At 51.4% G+C, this 24395-nt stretch overlaps 3 protein-coding genes and 1 long non-coding RNA gene across 6 annotated transcripts in view; 1 reads left to right on the top strand and 3 right to left on the bottom strand.

Moving 5' to 3' along the window:
* Triobp (TRIO and F-actin binding protein) overlaps positions 1-1060 on the bottom strand; it is a 57180-nt gene extending 56120 nt beyond the window's left edge. The window contains exon 1 of the mRNA XM_021183785.2: positions 967-1060. The gene's annotated coding sequence lies outside the window, so the exon portion shown is untranslated. The remainder of the gene's footprint in view (positions 1-966) is intronic.
* Positions 1061-8170: 7110 nt separating this feature from the next.
* On the bottom strand, positions 8171-14351 carry Nol12 (nucleolar protein 12). 2 transcript variants are annotated; one of them, XM_021183676.1, is made up of 6 exons: positions 14220-14351; positions 12575-12680; positions 11907-11955; positions 11285-11427; positions 8868-8968; positions 8171-8575 (listed from the first exon to the last, which is right to left on the bottom strand). In XM_021183676.1, exons 1-6 carry the CDS (start codon positions 14303-14305, stop codon positions 8407-8409), a joined length of 654 nt encoding a protein of 217 aa, XP_021039335.1. In that variant the 5' UTR covers positions 14306-14351; the 3' UTR covers positions 8171-8406. The 2 variants fall into 2 exon arrangements, with proteins under 2 accessions (XP_021039335.1, XP_021039336.1); XM_021183677.2 differs by lacking the exon at positions 14220-14351 and adding an exon at positions 13747-14187 and having other exon boundaries at positions 8172-8575.
* A 4855-nt stretch (positions 14352-19206) lies between these two features.
* Positions 19207-22659, bottom strand: Lgals1 (galectin 1). The gene is made up of 4 exons (XM_021183260.2): positions 22579-22659; positions 21282-21361; positions 19599-19770; positions 19207-19405 (listed from the first exon to the last, which is right to left on the bottom strand). The coding sequence occupies exons 1-4, from the start codon at positions 22585-22587 to the stop codon at positions 19259-19261; spliced, it is 408 nt and encodes a 135-aa protein (XP_021038919.1). The 5' UTR covers positions 22588-22659; the 3' UTR covers positions 19207-19258.
* LOC110310369 overlaps positions 22121-24395 on the top strand; it is a 7072-nt gene continuing 4797 nt past the window's right edge. For both annotated transcript variants that reach the window (XR_002379834.2, XR_002379835.2), the window contains exons 1-2: positions 22121-22337; positions 22435-22694. This is a non-coding gene — a long non-coding RNA (uncharacterized LOC110310369). The remainder of the gene's footprint in view (positions 22338-22434; positions 22695-24395) is intronic.

Below are 24395 nucleotides of genomic sequence, written 5' to 3'. Positions count from 1 at the left end.
ACTCACTTTGTAGACCAGGCTGGCCTCGAACTCAGAAATCTGCCTGCCTCTGCCTCCCGAGTGCTGGGATTAAAGGCGTGCGCCACCACGCCCGGCATACCTCCTCTCTTATTCTGCTCAGGTTAACACCAGTTTTAGAGGAGGCCATCAAGGCTCGGAGAGGTTCCCCAACAGAGGTGGCACTGGTCCAGCTGGAGGCTCAGGTCTGTCTCCTACAGCTCAAGAGGTGACCATGAGGGGCTGGATCACACTGCCAAGTCACCTGGGTCCCTTGGCAAACACAGAGGGATGCAAAGGGCTGGCTAGGTATTTCCAGACTTGAGGACAAAGTGTTACACAAAAGTGAACACCATCTAAGGTCACAAAACACCTCTGTGACTGAGTTTAGCCAAAAGAGAACCACTGGGGTTTTTTTGTTTTGTTTTGTTTTATTTTGTTTTGTTTTGTTTCCCTGTTCTAAAGATCAGACCCAAGTCGAGGCAGGCATTAGAAATTTGCTGTACCATTGAGCTACACCCCCAGCCTAGCCTACCTGTCCAGTCCTCTCAGTTCTGGAGGCTACAATGTCCACACCCTAAGAATGACTCTGGGAGAGAAGATTCATCCCCTCCCACTCATCCACAGGCAGGGAGGGGCATTAGCAGGAGATATCCAGCATGCCCTAGAGCTCAAGTACCTCATAGCACCATTGGGTCACCTCATGCCTGACCTACTTGATGATGATAGAACTGGGGGTTGGGGGAGGGTCAAGCCTTTGTTGGCAATTTCAGCTGAGCTGAGGAATTTAGGGTTCTCCCCTGGGGCTCTAGGTCGGTCCCTTGGAGAGTGGAAGCCCCACGGGAGGATCCACGGAGCTTGGGTTCCCCCTAGGGCGACCACTTATCTGCTCTGCTTAGTCCCCGTTTTGTATAATGGATGGATGGATGGGTGGGTGGATGGATGGATGGATGGATGCACCGCACAAACCTGGGCTGTTCTTTTCTGGTCCAGCCACCGAGAAGAGCATCCTCTTGGATAGAGAACGTAGCTCCTTTTCCAGGGAAGCTAAACGGGGGCTCTTCATGTGCCCCTTATGACTCCAGTTTCATTCACGATCCCCAGCCAACTGGCAGAAATCTTCCCTAAAATGAACATTAGATAAGAATTTAACTACAAAAAGCCGTCGTGCATTTGCACGCCCCACCCGGAGAATGGACCCTGAGTCCCCTTTTCCCAAAGCCGGTCGGCCAGCTACTCGGGGTCTCTCAGCTTCCCTCCTCTGGCCTCCCCTTTCCAGCCAGCTTAGTTCCGCTAGCCGCGGGGTTCTGACCTGGACTCGGGTTTCCACTCTCCGGGCGGTGGAGGTGCTGGTGCGAGAGTCACAGCCTCTATTTTAACAATGAATCAAAACGCGGCCCAGGACGTGCGTGTTAGACCACGCCCCTCACTCACTCCAATAGGCTCGCCCTAAGAGCTTCATTTGCATGGTCAGTGTGCGACTGGACACACCGAGGACTAGGGGCGGGGCAGAGGCGGGGCAGAGGCGGGCGGTGCCCAGGCGCCTTGCCGCGCGGGATGCACAGCACGTTTCGCCCGGGCTACCAGCGTCTTGGTCCAGTCATGTCCCCATGGGGCCTGAGGACTGGACTTAAGGGCTTGTCTCTTTTCCTGTTGGCTCTCTCTAGCTAAGGTCCCCAAAAAGATACTAATGCGTGTGTGGAAAGTACAAAATGTGGCTAACCGGGCATGGGGACACAGCACTGAAGCAGGATGATGGATCGCCCACAGTTCCAAGCAAACCCAGAGGGCTGGTGATGTACACCTCTAACCCCAGAAATTGGGAGACGGGGTTAGTGGGGATCTAGAAGTGAGGGGAAGACAATCAGAAGGTTAAGGCCAGAGACAGTTGGAACCCTTCCTAGTCTACATGAGACCCTGTCAAACAAAAGCAAAACCACCAAAAACCGAAATCAACCAACCAAATAAATTGTTCAGGCAGAACAGTTCCAGACAGCTAGTAAACACTAGTGGAACACAGTACCAAACTCATACCGCTCCAAGTTACTGCAGTCAGGGTCTCAGTAGCACAGAGCATCCCTGCCCAGGGATATCTTCTACACCTACATTTGAACATCGACCTGGGCTCAGCCACAAAACCAGCAGCCCCAGCCCAACTTTTCAAGTTAGGCTCTGTTGTACACTGGTTAAACCCCAGCTCCTATGCCAAGCTTTTACGTATAGCAACAAGGATCAGAGATGCTAACAGACTTGCCACACAGCTAATAAAGGGTCACAGAGCTAATAAAGGGCAAAAACCAAACTAAAATCTCAGAATGTCTGACTCTGCAGGCTACTGTGGAGTACCCCTCATTCACACATTCTCTCATTCACCTGGATCTGGTGATGTGGCCAGAAAAAAAAACGTGAATAAAATGTAGTTGCTTCCAATGTGAGGGCATCCTGACCCCGAGTGGAGCTGGCTGATAAACACAATGGGCTTCCTCCCTGGTCTGGCTAGCTCTAAGTAAGAAAGGGGCTAGTGAGACCTGGGTTCCGTGTCAGCGTCTAGCACTTCTTGGCTGGGTGCTCTTGAGTCAATTACTTGGCCTTTCTGAGCCTGGAGTGGAATGGGTGTTTCCACTGGGTTGGAACTGACAGGGACCCAACCCTCTGCCCCTACCAGGCTAATCCACGGAGAGCCAACTGAGGCTGGCACTCCTGACAGTGTGGTTCGTTAAAAATGTATGGAGCCCTTTGTCAGTCATGTTTGCCAAGGGTTCATGGGAGAACAAGAGACCTGTGCACTGCTTTTGTGTGTTTGTGTGGTGGAGGAAAACAGACCCAGGGCAAGAGAAAGAAACAAGACGTGGCTGAGTTCGCCGGTGCTTAGCTAAGAGAAAAGAGGGCAGAGCAGAGAGTGACAGGCATAGGGTAGACGGCGTGTTTCCAAGAGGTTGTCAGTGATCTTAAGAAAGTTGCTCTTACCATATTTGTTCCTCCCATGCCATCTAGGGGGACAGGAACCACACAGCCCTCCTCATCACCATCCTATCAGAAGGATGTCACACTCTAGTGAGATGCCCAGAGTCCCCTAACTTCCACTCTGGATCCATGAGGGTGTCTGTCTGGGAACTGTGTCCCAGAGCCCTGTGAACTGTTGAGTGGACTCAGTTGAGGGTACTGTGGTGGCAGCCAGGCCAGTCATCACTGTCACTATTCCTCCTCCTGTCTCCTGCTCCAGCTTGGACTTGCCCACATCCTGTCTTTTAAATTGTATTGTTTTATCGGTGTGACATATGAAGGGCACACTTGTGTTGCTAAATATTCCTCTTTAGAAGGAGGTAGAAACAGTGTCTACCCATCCTTCCAAAGACAAGCCAAGGTACTATCTCACCTCGGGGGAACCAGTGATTTTATTGGGCTTCTTTACGGAACATAAGTGAAGGGGTTACTTACAGAAATGTCAGTGCTCCTTCACAAAGGCTACACTGCGAAGTGTCTACCCAGCAGGGATTATGGCTTCCCCAGAGCTGCATGGATGGAGCCCACCCCCCTTCCTCAGCCCTTCTCCCACCTATAGCCTCTATCCTGTCCCCCTACGAGACTGAAGCCACATGCTATTAGAGCAGAAGCGCATACAGTTTGTTGGGAGGAGTGGCTACTCAGGCAAGGAGGGTTCCATGGTGATTCTCTGTCTCCTCCTAGGAGGGAAAGTAAAGAGTCAACAGGCCCAGTTGTTGTGGTAATCTCTTCTCTTCTCTTCTCTTCTCTTCTCTTCTCTTCTCTTCTCTTCTCTTCTCTTCTCTTCTTTTCTTTTTTCTTTTTCCTTTCTTTTTTCTTTTTTTTTGTTGTTGTTTTTTGAGACAGGGTTTCTCTGTATAGCCTCGGCTGTCCTGGAACTCACTCTGTAGACCAGGCTGGCCTCAAACTCAGAAATCCACCTGCCTCTGCCTCCCAAGTGCTGGGATTAAAGGGTAATCTTTTATAAACAGGTCTAGAAGAACTCCTATGAGCTCGAAAGATGAGATCAGTTAGCAGCACTTGCTGCTCTTGCTGAGGACCTGGGTTTGGTTCCCAGCACCCATGTGGTAGCTCACGACCATCTTTAACTTTCTTTCCAAGGATCGAGCGCCCTCTTCTGACCTCCATTGGCACCAAACATATGTGGTGCATTTACATACATGCCAGGCATGGTGGTGCATGCCTTTAATCTCAGCACTTGAGAGGCAGAGGCAGGTGGATCTCTGTGAGTTTGAGGCTACCCTGGTCTATATAGTGAGTTCCAGGATAGCCAAGGCTACACAGAAAAAACTCTCTCAAAAAACCACCACCACCAATAATAATAATATAATAATAATAATAATAATAATAGGAGGAGGAGGAGGAGGAGAAGGAGAAGGAGAAGGAGNGGAGAAGGAGAAGGAGAAGGAGAAGAAGAAGAAGAAGAAGAAGAAGAAGAAGAAGAAGAAGAAGAAGAAGAAGAAGAAGAAGAAGAAGAAGAAGAAGTTTTTACTTAAAGCCAGGTGTGGTAGCGCTCACCTATAATCTCAGCACTTGGGAGGCAGAGGCAGGAGAATTTCTGAGTTTGAGGCCAGCCTGATCTACAGAGTGAGTTCCAGGACTGCCAGGGCTACACAGAGAAACCCTGTCTCAAACAAACAAACAAACAAACAAGCAAACAAACAAACAAACAAACAAAAGACATCCTCAGTTTGGTTCAGAGGATAGTCCTGTACAACCATTGGTTCTTTCCTTCCATGGTTCTGTGGGTTCTGGGGATCAAACTCAGGTCCTCAGACTTAAGTGATGTGATAGTCGGTTTTAATTATCAACTTTTCACAATCTGAAATCATGTATAAAGTCTCAATGATGGATGCCTAGATCAGGAGGGTTTGCGGGCATAACTGTGGGGGGTTTGCCTTGATTGATGTTGAGCTGGAAAAACTCACCCACTGTGGGCAGTACCATCCCTTAGGCAGAGGGTCCTGAACTGCAGACATCGAGGGAGGATGGAGAAATGAGTACAGAGAAGCATGAATATATTTATTCTCTCTGCTCTTGACTGGCTGTGATGTGACTAGCTGCTTCAAGTCCCTGCCTTGACTTCCCTGCTATGAGGGACTAAACTCAACTCTTTCTCCCATAAATTGCCTTTTCTCAGGGTATTCCATCACAGCAACAGAAATGAAACTAAGACAAACACCCACCGGCAGTCACTTCACTAGGCCTCTGCTCCACACACTTGCTCAGGTCGTCGCTACCCTGGTTGAGATCCCCTCAGAGATCTGCAGAGTGCCAGGACTCTCTGTTCTACTCCAGAACCAGTGTCTTCACCCAGCCTTTTCTCCCACAGGCTATGGAGGGTTCAGAGCCTGGGTGGGCAAGGCAGAGGGCAGACCAGGACCCATGAGGTTTTATGGGAGTCATCAGAGTTGGCTGTGGACAGGGATGTCCCGTGTGGTCGGGCTTGTCTTCATCTTCTTTGCTTCCACAGGAAAACATACAGTTAAAATCAGTAAACACTGGTTTTGGTGTTCAAGGGGGACACAGTCATAGTGGCATAGTGGCAGAGTCAGCCCCTAACTGTGGTGGCAGAAGTTTGTAAAATCTGAGGAACACAAGCAGTGCCATGAAGTCAGGTTGGTTTTTGCCGCTCTTAGCCCAAGGCCTCTCCTGTACCATCTCTGAAGTGGTGAGCCCAGCAAACCTTCATTGCCTTGTGATGGCTTGAATCCTACTCCCTCCTGACAGCCCTTTCTGCCACCCAAACCCAAAGCACGTGCTCTCAGTGGAGAGTCTGGGAAGGACTTACAATCTTCATGGGTTGTCTTTTGCCTCAGGAACCCCTGTGAGGCTGAGGTCCTGTGCCTTGTTGGCCTTTGTCTCTTTGGGTGCGGACAGCCAGCTTAGTGGACTTAATTTTTGATGTTAGAGTTACTATCTCTCCTCGGTTCCCTTCTTAGAGTCCCTGCCACATACTCATTGTACTTGATCTGTCTTGCTCTCCACTTGGTCTGTGGTGTCCTGTGCTTGGCAAGTGCCCTTTTAATGCTTTCAGAGTGAAGGGCTACAGGAGGCCCTCCCTCCTCTCCCTGGATTTCAGATTTCCTGATCTGCCTGCAGACACCCTCACCGCCACCAGGGGGCCTCTCTAAAAATAAAGGCCTGACCCTGGCCTCATTCAGTCGGGCCAGAGCTTCCTCCTCTCCTCTGACTCACCATCCCTTGCTCTCCATCCGCTCCTGTCACCCAGCTCAGGAAGAGCCTCTCCACACGGGTCAAAGGCTATCTTTGATCAGAAGCCTTCTCAGGTGCTCTTGTCCTGCTCTGGAGTTCCTCAGCTGTCTGCAGCACCCACCAGGACACTGTCCATTGCTGTCCCCGCCCAGGTCCTGCCAGGAGCCTTTTAACCCTCTGTTGTCGGATGCTCTCCCCACAGCTTTTCCTGGGGAACAGTCTGCTAGCTATATCCTTCTTCTCCCCGTTAGCGATCAATCCTTAGTTCTGCTCTGTGAACCTGCCTTCCTAGAACAGGCCTGGGTTGGCAGTGAGTGCCTTCCCCCCCATTTTGGGGGGGGGGGAGGGGTTCGAGAGAGGGTTTCTCTGTGTGGCCCTGGCTGTCCTGGAACTCACTCTGTAGACCAGGCTGGTCTTGAACTCAGAAATCCGCCTGCCTCTGCCTCCCAAGTGCTGCGATTAAAGGCGTTGCCAACTCGCCCAGCATGGCCTTTGCCTTCTTTTTGGCCAACAGAACACCACAAGGGTCAAGGTTTCTAAGAAAGATTATTATGTCCTTTCACATTCCCTCCTCTTCTCTGCTAGCTGAAATACAAGTATGATGGCTACAGCTCAAGCAGCTATCTTGCGATGTGAGGCCAAGTTGCCAAAAAGGAAGACATAGAAGCCCGCCACCCCAGGCTTCTGGCCTTCCCAGCTCCAGGCTGGTAACCTTGTCAGCCCTAGAGTCCTCACTACACAAACTAGTTGTGATGTTTTGCTGTTGTGTGGACCTGAACCTGCCACCCAGCCCAAGCTGGCCTAGAACTTGGGGTCTCCTCTCTCAGCCCTTTGAGCTGCTGGCACTAGCGACATGTGTGAACACAGCCTAGCAACCCCATCATGCCCTCTTGTGCTTGCTGGTGTGAGGCTGGCTCTTTGTAGCCCTGTCTAGATGCCTCAAGTTCAGCCATCCTTCTTCCTAGGCTTCTAAGTGCTAGGACTAGAGTGTGTGCCACCATGGCAGCTCCCCTCGCTGCTGCTCCTGAAGTCCAAACAGATGTGACTCTGGGCAGCTGGGGAGACAGGGAAGGAGTTCGTGATTAGAGAAACAGTGTGTAGGGTGTGTTTGTGGTCTCCTATGTATGGGTGAATGTGCAGAGGGGGGTCTCCTATGTATGTGTGTATGGAGGGTCTCCTGTGTCCTCTTGTGTACACTGGAAATGACTTCATGTTTCCAGAGGCAGACATCTCCACCGAAGGGACAGGGACATGCTGTGAGTGGTGAGGTATGTGAGCCCAGTGTGGTGCAGAGCATCCTGTAATACCCACTCCAGCCTCAGGGTAGCCCTGGAGATTCATACAGGGAACACCCAGTAGAACAGCACTGCTTGAGCCTCACATGGGGACCAAATCCCTCTATTTCCTGGCTTACTGTCCTGATCAGTGGTCTAGACAGTGAGGCCCAGGTCCCCTTCACTGGGTTGAGCACTAGAACCTCCAGGAGAGGCAGGCCCATCTCAGACAGGCACCAGGTAGTCACTGCTCTTGGAGCAGAGGGCAGGGAATGGGGAGAAGGGCTGAGGTCAGGCTAAGCCAGCTCCCAGGAAAGGCCCCGAGATAAGCTTTCCGTCCCTGAGTGTGGCCTTCTGATGCTGGCACTCAAGTCTTCAGCTACCTCCTGATAGCCCACCAGCCTGAAACTCCCTATGAAGCTGAAGACGGATGACCTTGAATTGAGTCTCCTGTCTCAGCCTCTTTGGTGTGGTTTTACCATATACCACCAAAGCTGGCCACAGCTCTGGATTCTACATTCTGGTCTTCAGCTAGGATGAGGGGGCCCAGATATGATATGACCTTGTAATATCTTCAGGAAACCTGGAGGTAGATGGACCCCTGCCCATTCCCACCACCCCAGAGGTCAGCCTTTGGTGCATGGAATCCAAGCCAGGACAAAGCACCAGCACAGACAGGAGGAGTTTCACACTTCTCTTCAGTCCCAGGTGGATGTACACTTGGGAACGAGCCCAGCACGGTTCTGCAGGCTCCGGGAACCCGGGCTCTCAGAAGTCCGTTCCTTCTGGGCTCAAAGCAAGGATGACCCTGGCTGGCAAAGTCCTGATTTTCAGGCTTAGGCTGCAGGTAACCCTCGGTGTAGCTGGGTTACAGGGACAGCCAAGGACTCAAGCTGGGACCCCCAGGCTTGAGGGCTCACTCCCCGTTGTGCCTGGCTTTTCCAGTCATCCGACGGCGGCGCTGGGTCTTGCTGGTACGTGTGGCACTTGGAGGTTTCTTGGTGGAGTCCTGTGCCCGCCGAGGGTGTTTCCTCTTGACCTTCTTCCGACTGTGTGCGTGCAGTGTAGCTGTGAGGGAGGAGATGCTGTGGGGAGAGTGGAGGCTGGTGAGGCCAGGAGCATGGCTTCCCCTCGGGACTCAGGCAATGGTGGGGTGGGAGGCTGGGTAGTGATCTTTAGTCATGGACGAGTGTAATCATTTGACTTGTGGATTGGAAGCTGCAACAAGCTCCAAACACATGTCACACTCGGCCTGGCTGGCCCCACAAGCCTGGCAGCATCCCCTCCTGCCCTCTCCCCTCAGGCTAGGGTGGTTCCACATGCCCAGCCACTAGTGCCAGGGAGGCGTGGACCCAAGAACTACAAGCCAAAACTCACCGCTGAGAGAGCAGGGGATCTTTGGACTTCCTGGGCAAGGCTTTTGTTGGCTTTTCCAGGGATGACATCTCCTCTTCCTGGGACCCATCCTGGTCCCCTTGCTAGAGAAACAAAGGACAGGGACCATTACCGGGCATGGACAGGCACCCTGAGCAGTTCTGGTTTTCACACAGAAAGAAGTCCGTCCGACCAGTTATCTTAAAGGCCTGAGTAGGGCTCAGAGAAGGCTCTGGGCAGAAGCGCACTGTCTGTATCTGGGTTGCTTAGCCTTAATTGTCAATTTGACGCTTCCCAGATCATCTGAGAGAAGTCTCAACTGAGAAACTGCCTAGATCAAGTTGGTCTATGGGCAAGGCCTAGCCCGTGCTGAGTGTCACCCTTCCTCGGGAAGGTGGGCCTGGGCTGGATAACAAAGATAGCTGAGCATAGGCGAGTGCACAAGTGAGAGTGAACAAGCAGGACTTCTCTATGGTTTCTGCCTCAGGTTCCTGGCCTCAGGTTCCTGGGCTGAGCTTCTGCCCTGACTCCCTTCTATGATGAACTGTGACCTGGAAGTGTAAGAGGAATTAAACCTTTTCCTCCATAAGTTGTTTTTGGTTATAGTATTTGTCATACTGGCAGAAAAAGAACCTAGGACACTGTGTGAGAACCAGAATGACAAAGGACAGCCTGTTTCCAAAATTCGCCAATAGCAACATCAGCAAAATGGCAGCAAGACACACACACTGCCAGGCCCTACAGGAAGACACGCATAAAGCAGAGAAGGGCAAACCGTCAGTCAGGCGTGCCTCTTCAGATGTACACACACAACTCAGGGCAGGAACTTTTTTCAAGACAGGGGCTCAGTATGTAGCCCAGGTTGGTCTTGAACTAATGAACCCCTGCCTTCACCTCCCTCGTGTGCTTCCCGGCCTGGCCCTTGGAAATGTGAGGGATTTTGCTTTGTTGGTTTTGTGGTGATGGAGATTGGACCTGGGGTCTCATATGCTAGGCAGGTTGCAACCTCAGCCCAAAAATGTCCTTTATACTGTTAACTGCCTGGGCAGCTGGATGAAGAGAAATGTAACATCTGGAAGGAAATACAGTGGCTATGCTGAGAACAGACATCTTGTCTTATTAAAAACTGTTTTATATGGCTTGCATGCCTGTGTACAACATGCATGTTTGGTGCTTGCAGAGGCCAGAAGAGGCGTCAGATGCTCAGAACTGGAGTTATAGGTGTTTGTGAGACTACACAGCAACTGACCCTGGATCTTCTGAAGAGCAGAAAGCATTCTTATCCTCTGAGCCGTCTCTCCAGGCTCCAGACTTATGCTATTGTTTGAATACTGCAGTGTAACAATTTAAGGAACACAGGATATTCAGATTTTGTTTTATATTTGTGTGTGTGTGTGACATGCATACCAAACTGTGGGTGCAGGAGGTCAGAAAATAACCCTCCAACACATGGTGTTCCAGAGTGCTTTACCCCTAAGCTATCTTGCTGGCCTGGCATTCAGCTTGCTTGCTTTTTCTTTCTTTTTTGTTTGTTTGTTTTTGTTTTTGTTTTTTTAAAGATTTATTTATTAATTATATGTAAGTACACTGTAGCTGTCTTCAGACACTCCAGAAGAGGGCGCCAGATCTCGTTACAGATGGTTGTGAGCCACCATGTGGTTGCTGGGATTTGAACTCTGGACCTTCGGAAGAGCAGTCGGGTGCTCTTACCCACTGAGCCATCTCTCCAGCCCCTGTTTTTGTTTTTTCAAACAGGGTTTCTCTGTGTAGCCTTGGCTGTCCTGGAACTCACTCTGTAGACCAGGCTGGCCTTGAATTCAGAGACCCGCCTGCTTCTGCCTCCTGAGTGCTGGGATTAAAGGTGGGTACCACCACTGCCTAGCTTAGCATGCAGTTTTCTAAGTAACTGAGAGATGATTTAAAGGATAAGGGAAGACATTCGTAAGTTCTATGTAAATATAATACCATCATATTCAAAAGAATTGAGCATTTGTAGACCTGAAGGGACCCTGACATAGAAATTCCTGCACAAGCCACAGGTACAGCTTTAAGTGGCACAGATGTTTTGTTATTGAGAGTGTACAATCCATGCTACAAACCCACTGCCCCTGCACACGCATGCCACTGGGTACTGCTTGTCACACAAGAGTTACAGTCCCTCTAAGCCTGCTGAGCTTACTCAGTGCTCAGCACTGGGCTCAGTGCCAAGGGCCTCATCCCTGCATCCTCATGGTTACCCACCTCCATGCCCAGTCAAGGCTACCATGGCAACCCTCAACTGACAGATGAGCTGAGCCAGGTATAAGAGCTGCCTGGAGCACACTTCCTATATGAGACCCTGAGATGAACCAGCACTGAGCAGCCCTCACAAACCCACCTACCCCCAAACCTTGCTTCCCCAGGTCTGTCCTGGGACCTACCTCAGGCAGGGGCAGACCTAGCAGCCGGGCCCCTGAGAGGTCCAGGTCACTGATGGTGGTCACAGTGACTGTGTGATTGGGGTGGTCATACTGCACCGACTCTGTCTTCGCTGTCACTAGCCGCTCCAGCTCATCTGCCTCCTCTGCAAGGTGGGCACAAAGCAGTCGTCAGGCCTGGCTCAGTCCAGCCTCTTTCCTGGCCCTGGAGGGTCGGGGACTGGCACACAGCGAGCTTCTCCAGAGCCAGTCCTGCTCTCCTTGTATCTCCCCGCCTCTCCCTTTCTTCCAGCATCTACAGAGTGGCCCAGAGCCCCGCCCATGGGTAACCACAGGAGATGAACCTCTCATCCCTTTGTGCTCCTGCTTGTCCCTGCTTTGGAGGAACTTCGTGGAGACACAAGGTGTCCCATCCTTGGCTCTCTGCTCAGTCTCAGTTTACCGTATGGATTGGATGTCCTGCTCTCTGATCCGCTTGTACTTAAACCACCCTTGCCCCCACACCACCACCAAGATCTCCACAGCTAAGGAACTCACCCTCCCACCCTCACTTATTCCCACTTAGGGGACACAGAAGCCCAGGCTCACTGGATGCTCTCCACGTGAGGCCTAGATAGAGACTTACCCAGTGCTTCCTCTCTTTCTGCCAGCATCTTCAGGTACTCCTGGTGGCGCTGAAGCCCAAAGGGAAGAGGTGAAGGTGTTAACTGTTAACCTGACCAAATCTAAGATGGCCTGGGAGATGGGCCTCTGAGCATACTATGTGCTATTATCGTGATTTTGTTCACTGAGATGGGAAGACCTGCTCACTATGGGTGGTGCCATTCAGTGAAGAAAGGCAGCCAAGGGACAGCGTGCATTCATTACTCTGCTTTCTGACTGTGGGTGTGAGGGACCAGTTGCTTCAAGCTCCTGCCACCCTGACTCTCCTGCCAGGATGAACTGGGTGCTTGAACTCAGGGTCAGAGTAAACCTTTTCGCCCTTTTGCTGCCTTTTTTCAAGAGTATTTTATCACAGTCACAGAAAAAGCCACTAAAACAGAAATAAACACAGTGAGAATGGCCTTTCGGTCCACACATGCGACAGCCCTGTGTACTCCCATCGTATGAGAGCATGGTTCACGGAGCAAATTCTAGAGGAGACTCATCCCTCACACACGGATCCCCAGCGTCTCTACTCGTATATGCTGCTCCCGTCACACTCACACTGCGGTCCCATAGCTGCCTCCAGCAGACCTAGCCAAGGCTGGCCCTCCCCTGGGAGGTGAAACTCTACCCCACCCTCAACCACACCTCTTCCCGAAGCTTCTTCTGCTCTTGCTTAAGCCGCTGCTTTATCTCTTCAATGGCTGCCTTCTTGCGCTCTACCTTCCGCTTGTGGAAGCCTGTCAGGTACTCCCTGCAAGAAGGAAGCAGGGGAGAAGCCAGGGGAGTCAGGAGAAGCCAGGAGGAAAGCAGGGCTCTACAGAGCTCCATAAGCGGCCTGACTCTCTCCTACCCACCAACCCATTTTACCCTCTCACAGCCAACCTTAATTTATAGATAGGGACTCTGAGGAAGAGACTAGGATACTTATCCAAGGTCACAGACAATGCAGTCACGAGTCATTCAATGACAAAGGTACCTTATGAGAAATGAGTTGTGAGTCCTTGCTGGACCATCAGAGTGTACTTACATAATAATCTTGGGTGGTATAACCTACCACACACCTATGCTGTAAGCTATAGTCTCAGTACACTCTCCATCACTAACCAAAGGTCACCTAGTTCACCTGGCCTTCCTGCCCCTTGCTAAGTACACAAAAGGCCAGGTGGTCTGGTCGATACACAGAGCAGGTGGTCACTGTTCCCACACTGGCAAACTTTGTTTCATAGGAGTCACTTCTAGTAAGGCTTTCTAATAATGCCTTCACCCAGACCTCAAAACTCTTTCACTGAACCAACCAACACCCAGTCCTCAAGGCCACCTGACTCCTGAACCCACCCGGGTCCTGTGTGGCAGGACCTAGGAGTGCCCCCACCTTCCTGGTGCTTCCTTCTTCCTGTCTGATCTCTGCTGTTCCTGAGTTTGCTGTACTGGAAGTTAATTAAGCTTAGTACCTTATTCGAGCTAGGCAAATGGTCTAATAGATTAATTCGTTTATATTGACTTGGAGACAGGGACAAATTGTCCAAATGCCCATACCGTTCTTGAACTTTCCCGCACAGGGTTTGACTTTGCAATCCTCCTGTCTCAGCACTCCAGATGGCTAGGATTATAAATCTGCACTACCAGGCTTTGCAATTACGGTTTCCGTTGGTACACTGCACCAGGGTTTTTAACTGTAATTTTGCTACTGTTATGGATCGTAATGTAAATATCTCTTTTCCGATGGGCTTAAGGGGGTCGCGACCCACAGGTTGAGAGGCACCAGACTAGCAAGCCTTTGTCAGGGATGCTTTTAGAAGTTACTATTTTTTTAATACCTGGTTTGGGTCTCTTCCCTCCAAGGGGTAGCTATTTCCACCTTAGCCTTCTCTACAGCTGGTCTTCCACTTGTCACCTGGGCCATCTACGGTGCTATCTACGGTGACACTAAAACGCAGTTCAGCCTCTGGTCTCAGGCTTGGCTGGCACGCAGTCTGGTGCGTGAATCAATGGACATAAACCTCTCTCATCCCATCGGCTCGTCCTTCGTCAACAACGACTGGGAGCCAGCTACGGGCCGTGACAATGGACGACGCTGCACTCCGGTGGTCCAAGGCGCAGCGCTGAGAGCCGTAAACACCGAGGGAGGAGCGGACGACTCCATCCCGCGAGGTGGGGGAAAAAGGAAGGCGAACTCCAGCCACATCTAGGGGCGGGGCCGGAAGAGCCCTCCGCGTGGGCGTGCGCGCCCTGTGTCTGGCGCGCTTCCCCCGGCAGCCCGATGGGAGTCTCTTTCCACCCTGCCACTCACCGCCGTTTCTCTTCATCAAAGTTGAGAACGAGTCGGGGCCGCCGGTCGTCTCCATCTCTTTTCTTCTTCTTCTTGTTGCGGCCCATTGCTGTGAGGCTTCCGGCAGCGTGGCCGCTTCTAACTTTAAAACACTTCCGGGTGTAGCAGTTTCAGATTTCCGGTAGGGCGCGCTTCGTGGCCTTGTTCCACAGTTCCGCTGATTTGGCTCCACCTTTTAAAGGAGCCTCCCATCCTGTCTCAGCTTTGGTTCAGGTCTTCGGAACAATCCTCCCAGAATTGCTTCAGTGAGAACTAGGCTCCCGGATTCCATCATCTGTCCTGCCTCGAACAAGCGCTCAATCTGGAGTTATTTATAAATCGCTAAGAATTACTGAACTTAATTGAATTCAGATGTCAACTCTTTCATGATTGCCTTGAGCAAGAGAAACTGCCTAGATTCAAACACTGGTATTCCTTTACAAAGTATGTGACTCAAAAGCAATTGCCCCCCATTTTTTAAAAAAAGATTAAATCATAAATTATGGGCTAGGGGAGGTGGCATACATCTTTATTCCAGTACTTGAGAGGCAGAGGCAGGTGGATCAAAGTCAGCCTAGGCTACATAGTGAGTTCCAGGACAACCAGAGCAGAGCTAGACAATAAAGAGACCCTGTCTATAAATAAATAAGTAAGATTAAAAAAATACTATGCCTAAGTGAGTTTATGTCTACTGTACGAGGACCTACAAGGCCAGAAGACGGTATGAAATCCCCTGCAACTAGAGTTACAGATGGTGTGTGAGTCATGTGGGTACTGAGAACCAAACCCTGGTCCTCTATAAGACAAGTAGGCACTGTTAACCATTGAGTCATCTCTCCAGCCCCCAAATTGCCTTTTTCTTTGTGTCTCACTTTCCTATTTATAAAATAGAGATCACTGTAGTGACTTTGTAAGGCTGTAAAGAGGTGGCCCTGGAACTCTGGCATGCACTTGAAGGCTTGCTGAAATCCAAATCCAGGGTTCAGCACACTTGGCAGGGCCCCAGAATGCCCATTTCTAGAACATTCTCTGGTGACCCTGAATATTGCTCCTGCGTGCAGCAAACTGAGAGCCGTGACTGTGTGTGTCGGGTCAGAAGTGCATAACACAATATTCTCCCAGATTCAGTTGGTGCACAGGCCATATCCAGCTTTTTGCCTCAGTTTCCCCAATCATGGAAAGGAAGTTTAAAGACACACCTCCTACTAACCACAAAAGTTCGAATGCAAAGCCCTGGGTAAAATAACATTGGGCAGGGACTTTAGTGACCTTGTTGTATGACCGACTTCCCCCATTCTTGAGGCTATGTGCATTTGGTCACTCAGTCCTGTGCTGGGTGCTGCAGCAGGACCGATGCCTTTGGCTCTGAGTCAGTTATCACAATAGTCCTAAGGATGAGGTCTCTGAAGCAGGAAGCCCAGGAGGTTGCAGATCAGGATGTCTCCAACAATGTGGAGGAGAGGGAGGGGTCCTGGAGCCAATGATGATGCACGGGGTTATCAGACATAAAACAGACTCTTAGGATCCCATCCTCTTCCAGATATGAGCTCGGAGAGCCAGGAAGTTACACATATTGGATGCCTAATGGGTACCGGCACACAGAGAGGCAAGCTGTCTTGTGCTTGCCACGCATAATGGTGCACACCTTTAACCCCAGCACTCTCGAGGCAGAGGCAGGGAAATCTCTGAGTTCGAGGCCAGGCTGGACTACAGAGTAAGTTCCACGACAGCCAGGGCTACACAGAGAAATCCTGTCTCAAAAAACCAAAACCAAACGGGAGGGGGGATAGGGATTGTGCCAGTGATCAAATGTGAGCTAGATTGTCTGAGCTTTGGTGTTTGGTCTCCCTTCCCAGCTTCCTGGCCATTCCCTCAGAAGCTAATTTGTCTGCTCAGAGAGGTGGGAAGCAGGCTGTGATAATGAGCCTCACTTCCACATAGGTGTTGCACCCCATGAATGTCTGATTCCTCCCACACGGGTCTCCCACTCGGAGATTCTATGCTGGATACTGAGAAGAAGTTATCTTTAAAGTGTGGGTCTCCAAACTGGGCATGGTGACACAGCCTGTTATCCTAACAAGTAGAGACGACAGGAGGGCCAGGAGTTTGAAATCATCCTGATACACAGAAAATTGGAGTCCAGCCTGGGCTAGAGACCCTATCTAAAGAAAAGGGTTACTAGACACATGCGTCTCCGAGTGGTCACTTCTGTTCCCCTAGAACCAAGCCCTCCTACATCCTTTGTCATCTCCCTTCTGGGTAGAGGCACTGTCCTGGCCACACTGTGCCCCCTGAAGAAGCCTAGAGAGCTGAGAGCTGCCTTCCCTTCTGCTACTGGGCTGTCGCCTGCTATGCTATCCCCTCCTCTCTGTGGACTAAACAGAAGTTCTGTGGTCTGACTTAGTAAGTCAGAGCCCGCCTTTGGTCTTCAGCCCCTTCCCAGACTCCTTCCTCTTTGTGGGTCACTGGATGCCTTCTTAGCCAACGCTGTGGCCTGTGCATCCCCCACCCCCACCCCACGACCCATTTTTTTCTTTTCCTTTTCTTTTAAGATTTATTTATTTATTTATTTAATGTATATGAGTACATTGCAGCTGTCTTCACACACACCAGAAGAGAGCATTGGATCCCATTACAGATGGTTGTGAGCCACCATGTGGGAATTGAACTCAGGACCTCTGGAAGAGCAGTCAGTGCTCTAAACCGCTGAGCCATCTCTCCAGTTTCCCGTTTTTGTTTTTGTTTTTGTTTTGCAACAGAGTCTCCCTACATATCCCTGGGTGTCCTGGAACTCACTATGTAGACCAGACTGGCCTTGAACTCACAGAGCCCTGCCTGCTGAGTGAGGGATTAAAAGAGTGCACGATCAAGCTGGCAACCAGTACAATTCTTTTTTTGTTTGTTTGGGGTTTTTTTTTGTTGTTGTTGTTTTGTTTTTCGAGACAGGGTTTCTCTGTATAGCTCTGGCTGTCCTGGAACTCACTCTGTAGACCAGGCTAGCCTCGAACTCAGAAATCCATCTGCCTCTGCCTCCAAAGTGCTGGGATTAAAGGCGCGTGCCACCACTGCCCAGCTTTTTTTTTTTTAACTATTATTATTTGTAATTTATTTTATGTATATAGGTGTTTTGCCTCAGGTTGGAAGAAAGCGTTTCATCATCTGAAACTGGAGTTAGAGACAGTTGGAGATGGCTGTAAGCTGCCATGTGGGTGCTGGGAATTGAACTCTGGTCCTCTGGAAGGGCAGTCAGTGCTCTAACCACTGAGCCATCTCCCAGCCCCACCCTGTGGTGAGCCTTACAACCTCTCTGTGAGGTCATCCCTTTCTTGTTCAAGATCAAGTGCTTAGCTCGTAGGGTAACACAGGAAGACAGTCTGAGGGACATTTTCTTTGAGGCCAGCAGAGGGCGTCTCCTCCATAGCCACCCTTGGGAGCCTCAGAAAAGTGCACTGATGGGGGGTGTTTCTGTGGGAGCCCAAGGCTTGTGTATTCCATTCTCTTTGGCCTTTTCCTACGGGTAACCCTGCTTCCTGGACCCACCAGCATGAAAAGTCTTCACCCTGCTATGGATGGGAAAACTGAGGCTGGGGGCTGGGGGTGCAAGAGACCTTACCAGGAGGGTGCCAGTTTATCCTAGAAAATGAGATCTCACAGGCACCCACCTCCCAGCCTCAGGATATTATGCCCCAGATTTGAGAGTTGGAGGGAGAGCCTAGTGAGGTTTATAGCTGAAGCCTTCCAGAACCTTGGCTCAGTTCCTGCAGCTGTTTTATGGGAAGTGGGGACACTGGTGCAGATGAACAATGGTGGCCCATGAGTTGCTTGCACTGGGTGGGACAGGCTTCAGCTGAGAATAGCATCCCAAGGCAGCAGATCCTGAGCTGAGATCCGGAAGACACCTCCTCCTGGAAGCCAGGAGTAAGCCCGCAGTGGTAGGCAGGCACATCTATCTCTGCCAGCCCAGTGAGCCACCTGCCCTCTGGAAGACCTGCGTCTGGGCTCTCCCATCAGCCTTTCCACCCCACTCCTCATCTTATGTCTCTGAAGGGGCCCACTCAGAACCCCCAACCACATTACAGGGCTGTGACCTCATGCCAGATTCCCATTGTTAGGGAGGGGACCTGTCGAGTGCCACAGAGTTAGCGCCTTCTAGCCTCGTCCTCTAGCTGCCCACTGATTCCAGAAGGGTAAGCCTGCTTCCTCTGGGCTCAGCTGCTGAGGGGTCATTTTGTCCCTTAGAGACTGTTTCCTCCCTACGCATTTGCATTTGCAGGCATAAGAAGTTAGTAGTGTTAAGGACGACCAGAAGCTACCCAAATGGCACTGGTCATGACGTACCCAGAGCAGAACTTGGAGTCCTCCACCAAAATCTCATTTAACTCCACAACAACCCTCATGAGAACTGAGTATTACCCCTCATGCATAAAACGATAAACTAAGGCTCAGAGAGATCAGCTAACAAGCACAAGGCTACACAACAGCTTTTAGTCCTTGCCTATAGGAGGTCATACTATATTGCCGAGCTAGTCCTAAGTGGTCCTTTTGCTTCAGTCTCCTAAGAAGTTAGTGGTATAGGACTATAAAGCTAGCCCAGGCTGTCTCCACTATGTAGCCCAGGCTATCCAGACTGTTCTGGAACACATGCCGATGTGCCTGGTCTAGCCTCCTTAATTTCAAGTATGTGTCATCATGCCCAGTAGTTTCTGGCTTTTATTAAGACAAATGAGGTCCTGCTGTTGTTCATCCATCCACCTCCCACTGTTTTGTCCCTGTCACAGTGGGACACTGGTCCACCCTCTGTGGTCACTTAAGCCCTCTATGTGCTGGGCTCTCTTTGGCCTGGAAAGCACAAGAAGAGAGGTCACTGAGACCAAGAACACATGGAGGCATGAATGGAAGTGAAGATGGACCAGGTTGGGCGGGGCCCCTCACATAGACACACACAAACACTCTCCCATGAAGGGCTGGATTATGGGGAGCAGAGGCAGCTGCCTTTATTGAGGGCTACAGGCTGGCTGGCTTCACTCAAAGGCCACGCACTTAATCTTGAAGTCTCCATCCGCCGCCATGTAGTTGATGGCCTCCATGTTGAGGCGATTAGGGAACTTGAACTCATGTCCGTCTGGCAGCTTGATGGTCAGGTCAGCCTGGTCAAAGGTGATGCACACCTGGTGGATGGAGAAGGGCAGTGAGCTGGGCCCTGGACCAGCTCAGAGCCCCGGGGACAGCTTCTGTATAGGTGAGGTCCATTATGTTCAGAGAGGGATGCCATTCAAGGGTAATCACACAGCCGGGAATGGTCAGCCTCTGTCTCTGACCATATTGCCCAGCCCACCCAGGACCCTGCCCAGCGCCACCCACCTCTGTGATGCTCCCGGGCTGGAAGGGGAAGGCAGGTTCCCGGTGTTCGGTTCCCCAGGTCCCATCTTCCTTGCTGTTACACACAATGGTGTTGGCATCTCCATGGGCATTGAAGCGAGGATTGAAGTGCAGGCACAGGTTGTTGCTGTCTTTTCCCAGGTTCAGCACAAAGCTAGGGGGTGACAGGTGGGCTTTCAGCCATGTTGGATGGCTCTAGACCCCAGCTCACTGAGAAAATGCAACATCAGCAGCTGATGGCTATGGACATGCCATGTTGAAACTCAGGCAACAGGATTGACATGCCATGTTGAAACTCAGGCAACAGGAAGGCCAGGAACTTCGATTCTACTTCTGGCCTCACCATGTGAACTGAGCTAGACCCTGCAGATTCTCTCTGAGCCAGTTTCTTTCTTGACTGTACGGTGGTGGTGGTGGTGGTGGTGGTGGTGGTGGTGGTGTGTGCGCACTAGGGGAGCTCTCTCCCAGACATTGATAGTGGTCAACCCCTTTGGTCAAGAGGGGCGATTCTCCAGATGGTGTCCTATCTGTCTTGTGTTTCTGAGTCCCTGGTGCCGAGTACAGCGCAGGGCACACCATAGATTTTCCCTCACTGTGGAGAAGAAGAGTAAATAAGAATACGGAGTTTGGGGCTGGCGAGATGGCTCAGAGGGTAAGAACACTGACTGCTCTTTCAAAGGTCCTGAGTTCAAATCCCAGCAACCACATGGTGGCTCACAACCACCCGTAGTGAGATCTGACGCCCTCTTCTGGTGTGTCTGAAGACAGCTACAGTGTACTTATTTATAGTAATAAATAAATCTTTTAAAAAAAAAAAAAAACGGAGTTTGTTGCACGGAGCCTGGTAGTGGTGTTCACCATGGAAGAGGCGAAAGGGCTCAGGAACTTACTAACAACAGACAACAGACAGCAGGAGCTGCCTCCTTGATGGAACTGACCTCTGGCTCTCTCCCCTCCACCACTTTCCCTCTGGCTTTATTAGGAAACCCAGGCTCTTAGGGGTGTGGAATCTGAAAGTACACACTTTCAATGCCAGCTCTGGGGAGACGGAGGCATGTGGGTCTTCATGGAGGCCAGCCTGGTCAACACAGATTCCATGCTAGCCAGGGCTATAGAAGGAGACCCTGTCTTCGGAGAAGAAAAGAAAAGAAAAGAAAAAAAAAAAAAAAAGTCGAGGCCTCGTGAGCTTGGGTGACTGGTCCAAACTCACATGGCTGCTGGGGGAAAAAAAAAAAAAAAAAAAAAAAAAAAAAGGCGGTGGGGCGGTATGAATGAGGAGGAAGCTCTGGAAAAAAGATTGAGCCCCTGCAGGGCACCCTCAGGCGCAGGCACGTGGGTGACCACGCCCTCAACGCCTCTCCCCGCTCCCTCGCGCCACCCCCGACCCCCGCGGAAGGGGAGGGGGCAAGCCGGAGTCGTTGAAGCAGCAGCTGCTTTAGTTTAAGAAACTTCAGCCCGGAGAAAGGAGGCGGGAGGGAGGGGGAGACCACGGCGATGTCGACTAGACCCAGCGAGGAAGTGACTCACCCAGAAAACGCAGCATCTACAGCTGCCGGTTAACCCGCTGCGGGCTGGAGAAGGAGCGGTTCCGGCCGGCCACGCCCATCGCAACCTAAATCTGCGAACCTCAGCCCCTGCCCGCTCTATTCCTTTCTCCAATCTCACCTCTTGGCGTCCGAGGCCACCTCTCCCCGAACTTTGAGACATTCCCCAGGTTTGAGATTCAGGTTGCTGGCGACCAGACCCTGTGTAGACAAGAGCACCGAGCTGTGTTTAGGTTGGAGTTAGGAGGACACGGCTTGAGCTACCTGCATTGGGCTGGGGTGTTAGGGATGGGGTCATTCCCACCCTGGAGTACCCTGACCAGCCCTAGGGGAAGCCCGAGGTGGGATGGGATGGTCAGGATAGGGTGTAAGTTGATGGGGAACGACTTCATTCCCAGCAGGATGTCAAACTTGTGACTGTCCTACAGAACAAGCCCTAAAAGACATCAGCTTGGAGATCTGGACTTAGAGTGGAGGGGAGATGGAGTGTGACTTCCTAAATCCTCATTTTGCTGATGGAAGGTTTAGGCGACCACTAGCCTAAGGCCTTGCTTCTCTGAGATAGAGAAAACAGCCTTTGCCTCCCCAATTGGCTTCAAGGCTCTCTGCTTAGAGGCTGAGGGGCGGTATGGCGTTGTGGGACTGGGCAGCCAGAGAGTGGCAATGTGGACTTAGCACGCTAGAGAGCCCAGCACATATCTCGGCACTGCTGGGCACCTACTTGGGTGAGTGGACAGGTGTTCATTTGGGCAAGGGGTTTCTTTGACATTTGAACCCTATACCTGAGGGCTTGCCTGTCTGTGCAAATGCATGCAGTTTCCTCCGCCCAGCCCTGACCAGCCTCCACTGACCAGCCTGGAGCCTATCTCAGGCCCCGGAGTTTTTTTTTTTTTTTTTTTTTTTTTTTTTTTTTTTTTTTTTTCTTGGTTTTTTTTTTTTTTTTTTTTTTTTTTAGTTTTCAGGAGCAGAGGGTGACCAACTGAGCCCTGGCCCTGTGACTGGGGACAGCTGCAGCGGGGGAGGGGTCAGGAGACTCTAGAGTGGAGAGGCAGAGTGAACAGGGAATGGCCTTGGCCAAAATGTCCCCTGCCTCCCCTTTCCCCGGGTGGCCACACCCTTCCCACTCCCACTTCTCAGAAAACGGCAAAGCAGCAGAATACTGGACCTTGCAAGGCAGGTATGCGGCCAGAACTACGAGAAGTCCAGAACATTCTTAAGCCAGAGACGCTTAAGGTTTCAGGGGGGAACAGTGACAGCCACCCCCCATTTTACAGATGTAGCCACTGAGGACCAGAGAAAACACCTGTCCAAGGCAGCACAGCTGGAACCAGAAGCAAGTCCCCAATTGTCTACTCTTCCTGTGCCCATCTGCTTCTGCTCAATCCCCTAGACCTTGGAACAGAGGGTCCCGCACTCACGCAGGCCATGATTGAAGCGAAGAGATTCCTGAGACCTGCTCCACCAGCAGCCAGAAGACTCCACCCGAGAGACGGGCCCCAGGCCCGCTCCAACCTTTTTAACTGGATCAGACCCGGTGAGTCCCGCCCCTCCCCGGGAGTTCAGCCAATTGCATGTCAGGACAAGGATGGGGGCCACCAGAAGTGGAGTCTATGGATTATAAAGTCAATTTTGGAGCAGAGGTGACCAGTCAGAGAGGAGACCCCCCCCAGTAGCCCCTCCCTCAGGGTCCTGGCGCCGCCTCTTATTCTTCTCCATCCCTCTTCCCACTAAAAAAAAGATTTGTGCTGTGGCAGAGATTGGGGGAGCCAGTGGAAAATAGTTTAAGGATGAGTTAAACCCAAGAGTTGGCGGGATAGGGCCTGGGGCCAGCAGGGAGAAAGCCCCTAGGTCCCAGAGCAGCTGGTGGGGGAGGGGGATGTGTGTATAGACGCCTGCAGAGAATTAGAGCAAGGCTCTCTGAAGAGGCTGCCTCCTGGCAGGCCAGGGTGTGGCTCTCGCTGTGACTCCCACTGTGGGCTTCTGCGGGAGGACTGAGGAGGACCACAAAGTTCAGGCCCCACCAGGGCTTTCCCCGGAAGCAGAGGACTGTGGCTACGGCTCAGTGCAGCTCCTAGGGCTAAAGAAAGCCTGGGCTGGGCGCCAGGCCTGAGGCTGGTGTCCTTGGCTCATACCTTGGACTTCACCCCACTGCAGGGCCTGCAGAGAGTTCTGAGTGCCTTGGCTGTGACATCCCTGGGGCCTGAGAGGCAGGCCTCGGGGCAGCCCAGGGTGTGCCAGATCTGCCCCCTTGGTCTCATTTCCACTTTTAGAGAAGAGACTTGGCCATCCCTTCCCATTCATTTAGCAGTTATTTTCCTGAGCCCCTACTGTGTGTCTAGCTCCGTGCTGGCCTCAGAGGGCACAAAGATGAGCCCCTCCCAGGCCCTGCTAACAGAATTCACGGTTTGGATAGAATGTGACTGTGCGCTGAATTAAGAAATAACACCGCACTGGCACTGGGCAGGGCAGACACTCACCATGGTGGGGTAGAGACTGACATATGAAGCAAGGGTTTGAAAGGACCCAGCATTCCAACTGGGCAAAGGCTTGGAGATGAGAAGCCCGTGCCTGGGGAACGAGCTGCTTACCGTGTAGGAGAAAGCTGGGCGGTAAGGATCATGAAGGGTCTCCTGGGCCAGGTAAAGGGTTTCAGTGTCTTTTACCTGAGGGTCTTGGGGAGCTACAGAGGGTCATGGGATGACATGAGAGACTTAGGGAGGTTCACTGAGCAGAGCGGAGGGTGTGATAATACAGGCACTTCAAAGCTGCTCTTGCCAAAAAGCCTGGATTCCTCCCGTGCCCTGGAAGGTTACTGAAAGGGTGAGTCTGCCCTCTCCGCCTTTGTCTTTGTATCTCTGTCTCCTTTCCTTTGGCCAGGCTCTCCCTCCGCCTTCCTGACCTGACCTTCTAAGCCAAAGGCACAAAGACTAGTCACTGTCTCAAAAATGCCGAGCCAAGCCTTGCAGGACAACCCCTCCCCCACCGGAGTGTTCCCGAGGCAACTGCACACCCGGGAGAAGGAGTGACCCTCTCCCTAGAACTTACACATCCCCTTAAGCAATATGACTTCTTTAAGCCATCGTACAGAGCCAGTCAGTTGGCCCAGGTATGCATACCTCTTGCTATCTGTGCCGATTCTTCCAGTATTTAAGCTTAAACTACATGGTGGCTCATGCCTGTAACATCAGCACTTGGGAAGCTGAGACAGGAGGATTAGGAATTCTCATCTGCTACA

Source organism: Mus caroli, chromosome 15 (genome assembly GCF_900094665.2).
Source record: "Mus caroli chromosome 15, CAROLI_EIJ_v1.1, whole genome shotgun sequence".
NCBI lineage: Eukaryota > Metazoa > Chordata > Mammalia > Rodentia > Muridae > Mus > Mus caroli.
The sequence above is the reverse complement of the archived record's forward strand: the minus strand, read 5'-3'. Positions and strand labels throughout refer to the sequence as shown.